Source organism: Perca fluviatilis, chromosome 8 (genome assembly GCF_010015445.1).
Source record: "Perca fluviatilis chromosome 8, GENO_Pfluv_1.0, whole genome shotgun sequence".
In the NCBI taxonomy this organism is placed as follows: domain Eukaryota; kingdom Metazoa; phylum Chordata; class Actinopteri; order Perciformes; family Percidae; genus Perca; species Perca fluviatilis.
Window position 1 is genome coordinate 33,151,083 of NC_053119.1, and position 14,105 is coordinate 33,165,187.

General features: G+C 41.6%; 1 protein-coding gene across 1 annotated transcript in view; it reads left to right on the forward strand.

Annotated features, from left to right (window-relative positions):
* The first annotated feature begins 3,577 nt into the window (after positions 1-3,577).
* The window catches only part of jph3b (junctophilin 3b), a 75,451-nt gene continuing 64,923 nt past the window's right edge, over positions 3,578-14,105 (forward strand). The window contains exon 1 of the mRNA XM_039808976.1: positions 3,578-5,375. Within this exon, the coding sequence (XP_039664910.1) occupies positions 4,994-5,375 (382 nt within the window). The 5' untranslated portion in view covers positions 3,578-4,993. The remainder of the gene's footprint in view (positions 5,376-14,105) is intronic.

The following is a 14,105-nucleotide window of genomic DNA, read 5'->3' on the forward strand; positions in this document are numbered from 1 at the left end:
GTTTAAAGTTTGCCAAAAGCCACCTGGGAGACACACCAAACATGTGGAAGAAGGTGCTGTGGTCAGATGAAACCAAAATTGAACTTTTTGGCAACAATGCAAAACGTTATGTTTGGCGTAAAAGCAACACAGCTCATCACCCTGAACACACCATCCCCACTGTCAAACATGGTGGTGGCAGCATCATGGTTTGGGCCTGCTTTTCTTCAGCAGGGACAGGGAAGATGGTTAAAATTGATGGGAAGATGGATGGAGCCAAATACAGGACCGTTCTGTCTGAAGAAAACCTGATGGAGTCTGCCAAAGACCTGAGACTGGGACGGAGATTTGTCTTCCAACAAGACAATGATCCAAAACATAAAGCAAAATCTACAATGGAATGGTTCACAAATAAACATATCCAGGTGTTAGAATGGCCAAGTCAAAGTCCAGACCTGAATCCAATCGAGAATCTGTGGAAAGAACTGAAAACTGCTGTTCACAAACGCCGCTTCTCCATCCAACCTCACTGAGCTCGAGCTGTTTTTGCAAGGAGGAATGGGCAAAAATGTCAGTCTCCGATGTGCAAAACTGATAGAGACATACCCCAAGCGACTTACAGCTGTAATCGCAGCATAAGGTGGCGCTACAAAGTATTAACTTAAGGGGGCTGAATAATTTTGCATACCTATTTCAGTTTTTATTTGTTTAAAAGGTTTGAAATATCCAATAAATTTCGTTCCACTTCATGATTGTGTCCCACTTGTTGTTGATTCTTCACAAAAAATTACAGTTTTATATCTTTATGTTTGAGGCCTGAAATGTGGCAAAAGGTCGAAAAGTTCAAGGGGGCGAATACTTTTCGCAAGGCACTGTATATGTATATGTATATATATATATATATATATATAGATAAAAAAAAAAGATAAAAAAAAAAAAAAGAGAGCATTTTTTTGAATTCATGAGGAGTATACCGTTTTATTGTATTAGTAAATGGCACTCTTTTGAAGTATTTAATGTGTCAACTCTCACTGATTCTTGCTTACTCATTACATGGCGTTAGTAGTTTGAAGGAGTATTTATGTATATAGTGCATTTTTATTTTAAGTTCTGATAACCTATACTGTCATATTTTGTGAAGAATTGTGTCCATTGTCTTTTGAAAATGTTGGAGGTGGAGATTGTGCAACTTAAAAAGTGTTTCCTGTTGTAATTGCAATAGTTAAATAACTGGATTCTCTTGAGTATGTTTTTCAAATGTTCTAATGAAGGATTTGTGCAATTGAGAAATCTAATTTTCTCTTTCACTTATGTTGTTATAATATTATAAAAAAAAATTGGGGGGCGCTCGAAGGGGATCTCGCCCTGGGTGTAATTCAATGTAGAACCGCCCCTGATCATAAATGTGATCTCACAGGGGTAAATAGCAAATATGAACCATAAATGATATATATATCATTGGTAATTGAGCTAAATCTGTTAAGTATTTTTACATAAATTGTTATGGCTGTATTGATTTAAAAGCCTAATAATGTGGTGGATCCCCCAGACCCGGGAACATTGGCTGTGTAACAAAAATATGAACACCACACAAGGGTTAAGGCCTCCAAACAGGATTTTGTTTCAATGTTCTACCTCTGTTAGGAGCATCTCGATCTCACAATCACTGAATCGTGTTTTTTCCCCATTTTTCCATTTCATGATTGGTCATCAAGGGCTTCTTTACAAGGCTGCAATATTCATTGATTGATTAAGATGGACCTTATTAGGACAAATATGGGATGACCTTGGGAGGAGTGTGAGGCTTGTGCACGACCGCATAAGGTAACGCACGTCCGTATTTATAACGAGAAGAGTGCGTACCGGTGTGCATGGCAAGGTGTTATAAATCAGAATTTTGTTGTTCAGACAAAATTCAGACTTTTTGGCACACAAAATCTTTCAGAATAGAATCTACACACAGTTTTATAAATGAGGCCCCTGGCGTTTCCGGACATTTGCCAGAAGTTAGAGTAACTAGCGGGATTATATGACGCCATTAACAGGAGGCCAAATGACACACTCCGTGTCATTGATTAAAATGACTCTGGGTTTGAACATTGAAGGAAACATTTAGGATAATGTAAGTACACAACTAAACAAAATATATAACATATCGTATCATAGTCGTTTAGTCCAGGGGTCTTCAACGTTTTTAAGCCAAGGACCCCTTAACTGGAAGAGAGACGGGGCAGGGACCCTCTACTACATATATTGTATAAAATGCTGCATATTAAACTGGGCCTACAATAACATGTAGGGCGGCCCAAAATCTTTATACATAATTTTTTTGCATAGAATACTAAGCTATTAAAATAGTTGTTGGAATGATTTTATAAATCTTGTTTTAATGTTAAACATACATGTGGCACTGTGAATCCTTAGGATTAACTTTCTGTAGATGGCCTTAGTGACTCCTTTACCTATAGGCCAAGCCTATCATCAGTGGGCATTTACATTTGCTAGTAACGTGTTGGATTAATTTAAGGACTTTTCTAATTTTTGAAAAAAAACGTAAACAAATGTAACCATAATTTGGAAGCCTCCCTGCATTGACTCTGAGGACCCCCTAGGGGCCGCAGACCCCCTGTTGAAGATCCCTGGTTTAGACATTTTATGCAGAAATGTTACATATTATATCTTTATGGTATGTCTGACAGAATGCAAGTTGAATATTAGAGGTGCTGCAATTGCATATAAAGTCAATGGACAAATATGTTCTTATATGTGTTAAAAGGTGCCTTGTACTTGAGGGTACAGAGTACAGGGTGATGTCACATTACCATTTTCACAGATTTTTCACAGAATTTGTCTGGTCTTGAGGGGAAAATGACTTGATTGTCTCAGGAAAAAGCTAGGAACTACTACTGTTGCAATGGCCACCAAAGAAATTAATGAGTATGATAGCATGACTATAACCCACATATAATTTACCAACAACGAAAACAATTTAATGTTATGTTACTCTTTAAAGTAATAGTTCAACATTCTGTATGAAGCTAGAGCCAGGAGTCGATCATCTTAGCTTAGCATAATGACTTAAAAAAAGGGGGAAAGGGCCACCCTGGCTCTGTCAGAAGGTTATGAAAAATGTGTCTACCATTATTCCTAAAGTTAACTAGTTGACACTTTTGTGCCCAGCTAAGATAACCAGCTGCTGGCTATAGCTTCATATTCACCATACAGACGTACGAGTGGTATCAATCTAACTCAGCAAGAAAGCAAATAGGAGTATTTGGCAAAAAATGGCGAGCTATTCCTTTAAGATTCACCTGACGATGATTGAAAATATGTATCACTACCACTTGCAGTCATCGTTAGACTCTCAGATCAAGCCAAACATCCGAGAACCAAATGAGACAAGATGCAAAAAGAAAGACAAAGGGTGAGAAAATGATGAAAAGCTACAGGTGAGGGAGGAGTCTCTGTGCTGAGTGTGTGTCTCTTTAAGAGCTGGAGTGTACTATTGAGCAGGAGCAGGGGAGGGTTGGTTGGCTGCATTGGAACAGTCCTCTTTAATGAGCAGATTTTCTGAGCGAGGGAGACATACACACACACACACACACAGATCAGGAGAGAGAGAGAGAGAGAGAGAGAGAGAGAGAGAGATACAGCCATAGGAGGAGATGAGATTGTAAGACCAAGACAGCAGGCAGGAAGGCAGGCAGGCTGTGCGTCAGCCGGCGCTCCATAGGGAAACATGGAGACAAGCAGGAGATGCTGAAGAGGACAGAACACACCATAACAGGATCATACAGATGGATGTTATTTCATCAAGCAGGCAACCTGAAGGCAACAGAGGATAAACCACTTATGGACGCAGTGGATTAAAGACCTACAGACAGACTGAGAGAGGGAGAGGGAATATAGGGAAGGAGAAATTAATTAATTCACTTGTTTATTTTCATTGTCTGTGTGTGCGCACTTGCTGTCAGAAAGACTGTGTGTGTGCCTGTGTACGGTGTGTGCGTGCATAAGGCAGGAAACTGCATTGCTGCTCCCCAGCACCACAGGATAGACAAAAAAAGAAGGCAGCCGAGCAGATTACCTTATGTGTTTTCCCCATTTTTCTGTCTCTATGCATGTGTGTGTTCCTTCGCTGTGCAACCAGGCACAGTATGTGTGTCTGTGTGTGTGAAGGCTGAGAATAAGAAGAGGATGGTGAAGTGAGCTGCAGATTCTGACTTTAAATAGTCTTTAAATTGTCTTTCTTTTTTTTTTTTTTTGGTCTGATCATCGGGACCGAGCTTAAGAAACAGAATATTTCTCTTTTTATTTCTTTCTTCATCACACAACATGTTACAGCATCGGTGCTGATCAGAGAGCCTAAGGGTGGCTTCTATGCTGGAGGCTTGGAGGTTTGAAGGGCTGCCACCCGGGACACTTCTCGGCTCTACACCCCAGGGAGGTGTAGGCATCATCAGGTAGGAGGCAGCTGAACGCGGGGGTCTGAGCGGAAAGCAGGACAGGAGTAGGAGTAAGAGTTGTGCGCGTGTGTCGTGGACTGTGTAGGCAGGCCGATGGCCGGCCGGTGGAACTGCCTGATGGTTTAAACTCCTGCTGAGAGAGGATAATGGCAGTTCTGGGCCCACTCTCGTCCTCTCTCACCTGCATCTTCCACAGCAAAGCTGGAAAGTGCTACAAGGAGCCCACTAAGAGGATGGTGTGAACAGTCTCACCATTTCCCTCCACGCCGGGAAACCCTGACACCCCTGTGAGGGGGCCACGTTTTGTTGTTCACCTTGTTTCTCCTTCCTCTTCTCCAAACCAGCTGAAAACAAGGGGTGGCGTTGCTTGATTTGTGTGGGAGTTCTCTCACTCTCCTCATCCTCACCCCTGACCTCACCTACCTCCAAACTGAGCTCCATGGACTGGTTTTAGCACCAACCTGTCCTTTTTTCTCCCTTCGTTTTCTTTTTCTTTACTTTTTCTTTTTGTCGAGGCTTCAGGGGAATTGCCAAGACCTGTTTCATGCATGTCCACTGGCGGCAGGTTCAACTTTGACGATGGGGGGTCATACTGCGGAGGGTGGGAGGAGGGCAAGGCACACGGGCACGGGATCTGCACGGGACCCAAGGGCCAGGGCGAGTACTGCGGTTCCTGGGCCCATGGCTTCGAGCTGCTGGGCGTCTACACTTGGCCTAGTGGGAACACCTACAAGGGCACCTGGGCTCAGGGCAAGAGACACGGTGTGGGCGTCGAGAATAAAGGCCGCTGGGTGTACAAGGGCGAGTGGACGCACGGCTTTAAGGGACGCTACGGCGTGCGGGAGAGCACGGGGACCAGCGGAAAGTACGAGGGGACTTGGAACAATGGGCTGCAGGACGGATACGGAACAGAGACGTATTCAGATGGAGGTAAGAGGGGGAGGAGAAACACACAGGCAGGCAGATGCATTGTGGGTGATTTGTGGGTGGGCTTGAGTGTGTGTATGAGGATGTGTGAACCAAACAGTTCCTGTCAAGGAGCGATATTTGAGATTGACTGACAACTGTTGTCTGTGAAAATGACTTGTTAGTGGGGAATGATTGACAGGTCGATGACAGTTGCAGATGTGACAGATGTACAATAGGAGTAGTTAGTCCAGAGGTATTCTCGGGTCATCCTTTCTTCTGCCGTGGTCGTCACACACACACACACACACACACACACACACACACACACACACACACACACACACACACACACACACACACACACACACACACACACACACACACACACACACAGAGGCAAAGGGGTTGCATCAGGACAGGCTATGAAAATGATTCTCAATCTCTACTCTAATTTTCTCCCTCTAACTCTTACTTTCTCTGTCTTTTTTCTCCTCATCTTATTTCCTCCCAACCCTCACCCCTCATGTCAGCTGCATGAGGACACACTGTGTATTTGAAGGCCTTCAATTCAGGCCATGCAGTCTTAGGAGATGAATAAAAGGTTGTAGGAAAAGAGGACAGCAGTTCCAAAGTAACAAGTCCCAAGAAAACAAAGTGTTTCTATAAAAACAGATTACAATGTTGTATTAATCAAACAGAGGGGCAGAGACATAAAATCCATGTCTGCCCCCTTGATTTCTCCATTTACATGTACAATGCCAGTTTAATTACTCCTGTATGCTGTGAAATCAAATACACTACAGAAACAAAATGTTCACACTTAAGCGGCAGAGTAGGAGGCTCATTTTCAAATATTCTTTCACTCCAAATGAGATGTTTTAGTTATTCTTTGTCTAAACAAAACAAGACTAAGAGTATACACCCATTAGTGGTTCCATTAAGCTAAATGCTTAATCAGCATGCTGACATACTCACTATGACAATGGTAACATGCTGATGCGAAGCTGGTATAATGTTTACAATTTTAGTTTAGTATGTTAGCATGCTAATATTTGCTAATTAGCCCACATATTGTATTTTTCTTTAAAATACTTGGACTACACAATTTAAAGTGCATGAAAAAGTGTGCACCCGAGACTATGAGCTACGGTCTGTATCTCTCAAGCCTTTTTACCTTTTTTTTTACCTAATTGACTGTAATTCTTGTCTATGTTCCGGGGCTGCTGATTGGCAGATCAGCTGGTGTTTGTTTTGGGGGATTTTAACACGTGCGACCTGTCACCTCACCTTTCCACCTTTGCAGCATTAAGTAGACACGCTCGCTCGCTCCACTCGCAATCTGGACCAGTGCTACAGCAACATAACGGACGCATACAAGGCCGTGAGCCAGCCTCCCCTCGGAACATACTGTAATATCATCCTCCTAGTCTTCATCCACGAGGTTCCACTTCAGGGATTGTTCCGGTGCTGCCGGATATTCCCCTGGATCACGCGCTTTTCGCCCAGATGCCCATTACCTTACCCTTTTATTGTGTTGGAATTGTAAACTCTGGTCGATTTATGAGGACTATAGTTAACTGCTCCTCAGATCTCTGCAGGGTAAATCCAGACAGCTAGCTAGACTATCTGTCCAATCTGAGTTTTCTGTTGAACAACTAAAACAACTTTTGAACATACACGTTCCACCAAAACAAGTTCCTTCTTGAGGCTATTTTGCAGCGGCACCATGGCTCTGTCCGGTGCTTAGAGCCGCCCAATTGTGATTGGTTTAAAGAAATGCCAGTAAACCAGAGCACATATTTCAGACCCTCCTTTGCAGCGCTGTGGAGGAAGGTCTGGCAATGCGAGACCTATCTCCTCCCAACATAGAGACAGAAAGTCAAGCGTGAAAAAACACTCTTGAAAACAGTAGATCAATGGTCTGAAGATGGAGAGGAGAAGCTTAAGGACTGCTTTGACACCATGGATTACCAGATGTTTTTTGACGAATGCTCTTATCCACATGAACAAACAGATACAATCACAGGCTATATTACAGTAAGTTCTGTGAGGACACTGTTACCACAACTAGGACAGTTAAGGTGCTCAGCAGTAATAGCAGTAGTAAAAAAGACCTTAAAGTGTGATCCAATGAGAATGGGAGGGTTGCATTTTTGAAAGGTGAAATGGATTTGGTAAAGTTTTTACAGCGAAAACAGATTTTAAGAATAAGGTTGAGCAAAAATTCTGTACAGGCAATGCAAAGCCAGTATGGGAGGGGCTCCATACTGTAAGACAATGGGCAGGGAAAGGAAAAAGCAAAGTATGAAAACTGCAGAGTGGTAAATTTGTTAATGATCTAAACATCTACTAAGGAAGGTATAATGTGAGAGATCCAAGAATAGGCTGCAGTAGGCTAGGGAGCTACAATATGAACCTATTCTGCTATCTGAGAGAGAAATAACTACGTGTCTCTCCACGACAAGACCTGTGCCTAAAGTCTCTGGAGCAACATATTTGAACGTTTTTTAAACCAGTTGTACCCACTCCCCTGTAGTGTATGGAGAGACTTGTCCCATGTAGGGAATCAACTCGACCCTCTACAAGTCGACCCTCTACAATTTGCCTACAAATCGCACAGGGGGACAGAGGACCCGACAACCAACCCCCCCATAAACGTGATTGCTGGTCTTATTAGGGTGGCTGTGGCTAAGGTGGTAGAGCGGTCGTCCAATGGGAACCAGTGGTAAGGTTGGTGGTTTGATCCCTGGCCCTGCAGTCCCATGTGGAAGGGCAAGACACTGAACCCCCGAGTTGCTCCCGATGCTGTGCCATCAGTGTGTGAATGCTTGTGAATGTTTATCTGATGAGCACGTGGCACGTTAGCAGCCTCAGCCACAGTGTATCATGTGTGTGAATTAGGAGTTGGGATAGGGCCGAATTTTTTTGTCCGAGCCCGGCCCGCGTCCGACAGAACCGTGACCGAACCCGGCTCGAGCCCGACAGACTCTGCCTGATATGCACGTGTTTCGTTGTCAATTAAAGCTATAAACACATTTCCGCAATTCTGCACACAGGAAGACGGATGTTAGGTTAATATTTTAAATTTATTTTAATCACAAAAACGAACCTTTGCATCAAGTGAAACAGGCCCATTACATAATAAGCTGTTTTAAATTTTAAATGTCCAATGCCTTACGCTACAGCACTGATGTGACCTACCAAGCCCGGCCCGAACCCGTCCATCATTTCTAAATATCTGTCCGAACCCGGCCCGGCCCGTCGGGTACCGTTGGGACCCATCAGGCTCGGGTCGGGTATCCCAGCCTTAGTGTGAATGGTTCCTGTACTATGTAAAAGTGCTTTGAGTGGTCGTTAAGACTAGAAAAGCGCTATATAATACAGTCCATTTACAGTGCCTTGCGAAAGTATTCGGCCCCCTTGAACTTTTCGACCTTTTGCCACATTTCAGGCCTCAAACATAAAGATATAAAACTGTAATTTTTTGTGAAGAATCAACAACAAGTGGGACACAATCATGAAGTGGAACGAAATTTATTGGATATTTCAAAACTTTTTAAACAAATAAAAAACTGAAATGTGAAGGTGCCAAAATTATTCAGCCCCCTTAAGTTAATACTTTGTGCTACCACACTTTTGCTGCGATTACAGCTGTAAGTCGCTTGGGGTAGGTCTCTATCAGTTTTGCACATCGAGAGACTGACATTTTTGCCCATTCCTCCTTCGCAAAACAGCGCGGCTCAGTGAGGTTGGATGGAGAGCGTTTGTGAACAGCAGTTTTCAGTTCTTTCCACAGATTCTCGATTGGATTCAGGTCTGGACTTTAACTTGGCCATTCTAACACCTGGATATGTTTATTTGTGAACCATTCCATTGTAGATTTTGCTTTATGTTTTGGATCATTGTCTTGTTGGAAGACAAATCTCCGTCCCAGTCTCAGGTCTTTTGCAGACTCCATCAGGTTTTCTTCCAGAATGGTCCTGTATTTGGCTCCATCCATCTTCCCATCAATTTTAACCATCTTCCCTGTCCCTGCTGAAGAAAAGCAGGCCCAAACCATGATGCTGCCACCACCATGTTTGACAAGTGGGGATGGTGTGTTCAGGGTGATGAGCTGTGTTTTTATTACGCCAAACATAACGTTTTGCATTGTTGCCAAAAGTTCGATTTTGGTTTCATCTGACCACAGCACCTTCTTCCACATGTTTGGTGTGTCTCCCAGGTAGCTTTTGGCAAACTTTAAACACAACATTTTTATGGATATCTTTAAGAAATGGCTTTCTTCTTGCCACTCTTCCATAAATGCCAGATTTGTGCAATTATCGACTGATTGTTGTCCTATGGACAGAGTCTCCCACCTCAGCTGTAGATCTCTGCAGTTCATCCAGAGTGATCATGGGCCTCTTGGCTGCATCTCTGATCAGTCTTCTCATTGTATGAGCTGAAAGTTTAAAGGGACGGCCGGGTCGTCGTAGATTTGTAGTGGTCTGATACTCCTTCCATTTCAATATTATCGCTTGCACAGTGCTCCTTGGGATGTTTAAAGCTTGAAGCGGGAAATCTTTTTGTATCCAAATCCGGCTTTAAACTTCTCCACAACAGTATCTCGGACCTGCCTGGTGTGTTCCTTGTTCTTCATTATGCTCTCTGGCGCTTTTTACACGGACCTCTGAGACTATCACAGAGCAGGTGCATTTATACGGGAGACTTGATTACACACAGCTGGATTCTATTTATCATCATTAGTCATTTAGGTCAACATTGGATCATTTAGAGATCCTCACTGAACTTCTGGAGAGAGTTTGCTGCACTGAAAGTAAAGGGGCTGAATAATTTTGCACGCCCACTTTTTCAGTTTTTTATTTGTTAAAAAAGTTTGAAATAGCCAATGAATTTCGTTCCACTTCATAATTGGGACCCACTTGTTGTTGATTCTTCACAAAAAATTACAGTTTTATATCTTTATGTTTGAGGCCTGAAATGTGGCAAAAGGTCGAAACGTTCAAGGGGGCCGAATACTTTCGCAAGGCACTGTACATGTATTCATTGGATAGAAGCAGGTATTTTGTCATAAACCAAAGTATTGTATGGATTAAAATGTTGACCAAATGATGGCGCTAGATAAAAGATCAACTTATCTTTTGGGGAATGTGAATGTCTGTTCTAAAGTTTATAGCAATTTATCCAACAGCCATGTCATTTCACTTAAAAACACATATTTGAACCTCAGGGTTGGTGCTAGAGGAAAAGTCACGAGATCACCAAAGTCATTAGGCTTTGTCCTCTGGGAACCATGAATATGTTTTGTGCCAAACATTCCAGTGGCTGTTGAAATATTTTAGTCTGGGCCAAAGTGGTGAATCGACTGAACGGCATTGCCATCCCTAGAGCCATGCTAAACATACAGCCAAAAATCTTCTGGTGGGCATGGCCAGAAAAGTTGAATTGCAATACTGTTGAGACACAGAATCTGACAGTTTTGCCGAATTAGGTGTATCATTTTAATGCATGTAATATATCTGTGACTCTGTTCTTCATATGACTGCAGTAATATGATAGAAAACAATAATGATGGCCACAAAATGTACTGTATTATTTTCATGTATGATTCATAATTTTCATATGTAAACATATTTCAAAAGACCTTTAATTTGTAGAATCTATTGAAGCATCAGATTTACCCTGGAATTAAAATCAATGCCATCAATGCACTTTGAGTCTCTTAGACCGAGGCTCTTAGACCGAGGCTCAGGTCAGTCACTATTAATGACCATATGGATTCCTGCTTAAAAATAGATACACACACACATACATATGCATTGTGCATGCAAATATGCACACACAAAATCTGTTGTGTGAGTTGAGCAACAGAGCTGGCAGTAGCATACATGCAGTTAAAGCTTTGTTACATAACTCTACAACTAGCAGGCCAGCTTTTACACTGCCGGCCTGGACTACACACGCACACACGCACGCACGCACGCACGCACGCACGCACGCACGCACGCACACACACACAATCCTGAGCAGCCTGATAAAATCCGCAGACCAGACTGGTTTGACGAGTTGAATCAGGACAAGGGAGAAGAAGGCAGCTTGACAGACAACCAGACAGATGGGATGGACGGACAGGCGGAGGAAGGGATAGATGGATCGACAGATGTGCAGATTGATGGATGAATGGATCAGTTAAATGATGAATAGATAATTGGAAAAAATGGCTGGTTAGATGGATGGATGGATGATATCATGTTTACTATGAGAGATACTAATCAAGGGAAGAGTGAGATTCCTGCAGAAAGAAAGGGATGGACAAAAATGGACAGCAAAAAACAAAAAGTGATAGGAAGACCGCCCAGAGAGGACCATGTCTGCAAGGCTGTAGCTCTGTGAAGTATTTGAACCCACATACTGTAAATGCAGCAGAGATTGGCCTAGTTATGAGTGTTTATCTTGCCCCAACAGTACACAGTGTCCTTATTATAAAAGCATTTTTCCATTATATAAATCTATGAGGTAGAATAAAATGTTTTTGCTCAAGCCAGTGCACAAAACCACATAAGAGAAAGATAATAAGAAATAACTATGAAGGATTAATACACAAGACCAAAGAGGAAATGTATTTTGTGCAGTGATAATCCATTTCATGTTTACTAGGATAAACGTTACCTTGCTATAGCTGACTTACTCAGCTAACATGATTTTTACATGGCACATATATGCCTCGCTGGGTAATCTCTACATTGTGTTATTTAGCTTGATTCTGTGTTCTGCCAAAATCATGGCTTCCTGCTCCAGGTCTGCAGAGTAAGGCTTGTGAGAAACCAATTTCTGGTCTTGGTATGGCAGGGGAAACTCCACAACAAGAGTTGACTGTCAGATGACGTAAAGACAAAGATTCTATATGTCAGAGGCTAATGGTACAGAAACTCTTATGCTGTATTACATTTTAAAAACCCACTAAGGTGAAACATTAGCCCTATTCGCACAGGACTAGTATTACCTGTGATATTAATCCTGTGGAACCTGCCATGTCTGTAATTTGTCAAGTAAAATTCAACTGCAAATTACCTATAATAATCATCCAAACACATAGGTTGTGTGATAGTCAAATAAATTCAGTTATCTCAGGACAATTTACAGATAGAGTAGGTCTAGACTACACTCTATAATTTACAAAGACCCAACAATTTTTCACGAGCAAGCATTTAGTGTGACAGTGGCGAGGAAAAACTTCCTTTTTACAGGCAGAAACCTCTACAACTAATGCGAATCGGCTTCTCTGTGATTGTATTGGCTGCGTTATAAATGAAAGTTTTAACAGAGCCTTGACATCATATTCATGGGATAATGTTAGTAAATTTGAGTAAAATACAGACTTCACTTATCCTGTGTGAATGTGCCACACGAAACCATAGACTGTTATGGGCAAAAAAGACGTAGGGGTGGAGTAATTTCTAACTCATATGAGGTCCCATGGTAATACTAGTCCCGTGCAAATAGGGCTATCGTCTGGAAAGAGATCTGTTAAATTGCTACATTCATTGGGAAGAATACGTTTCAGATTTAACAGATCCTGTTGGTGCAAGCTTCATTTGAAAGAGTAATTTGTGCATTTAAAGCTTTAGTAATTGATTTCTGATTACCAATAGGAGGCAGAGTAACCCCAAAGCAATCTGACAGACACACTGCCCAGCCTAACTTTTACACATTCAGCAAACACGGAGCAACATTATGAAAATATTGACCTAAAATGGTCAAATTAGGTTTGGTTTTGGTATATCCATGTTCAGGAAAACAAATGGTTCCAATTATTTCAAATACAGTGTATATAACACACCCAGAGCCCAAGTTGTGGCAAAATAGTTTTTGGAGAATCTGTAGTTACTGCCTTTTTCCTTGGTATGGTGCCACGTTTTTGGTAAGTAATACAAAGCAAGAATACAGTAACTGCAAAATAGGTGTAAAATATCAAATTAAATATGAGGATTGATATGTACAAATAATAAGCTAATATAAAGTAACAAAAACAGCCACATGTCCAATAATCTACCTACAACTACTTAGCTGGATGACAGGATAACTTTAAAGTCATTTTTCTCAGTTCTGCACTCTGTGTAGTTACTGCCTTTTTACTTTGTAGGGCAGTATTTATATCTGTTGTCATTTCCTTCTGTTTCAAGGTATAGTTAAAGAAGGTGGTCCGACCTAGCTGATGTTTTTGCTGTGCTTATTTTCTGTACTATGTTGCTTTGCTAGCATCTTTGATAAACCAAATCTAGTGTTACGGTCAGCAACAGCTAGCCACCGGTCGGACTGACTGCTACTTAGGGTGGTGTAAATTAGCTCTCCGACCTAATGTTAGTGAAAGTATTGACATATGATAGCATCAAACATGCATTGTAGATGAATGAGAATAGAGCATATGCAGTAGTTCCTCGAATGTAAGCAGGGGTTTTCCACCCAGAAGTTACTGCAAACAAACATTGTCATTGGGTCTATAGTGATTAACAAAACAATTATTGACATAAAAAGAAGACATAATAAAAGTACTATTAAACTAAAACAAATAGCTAAAACAGAGTAATACGCTCAATTTATATATCATTTAGTGTCAATTAAAAGAAATTGATTAATGGTGTTGTTTGTTTAAGTATTGTATAGTAACATTGGATTTGGCAATATAATTAGCCAAGTTATTAATACAGTTTTATAGTTAAACTGAGCTCTGACATAATTTAACGGGAATAT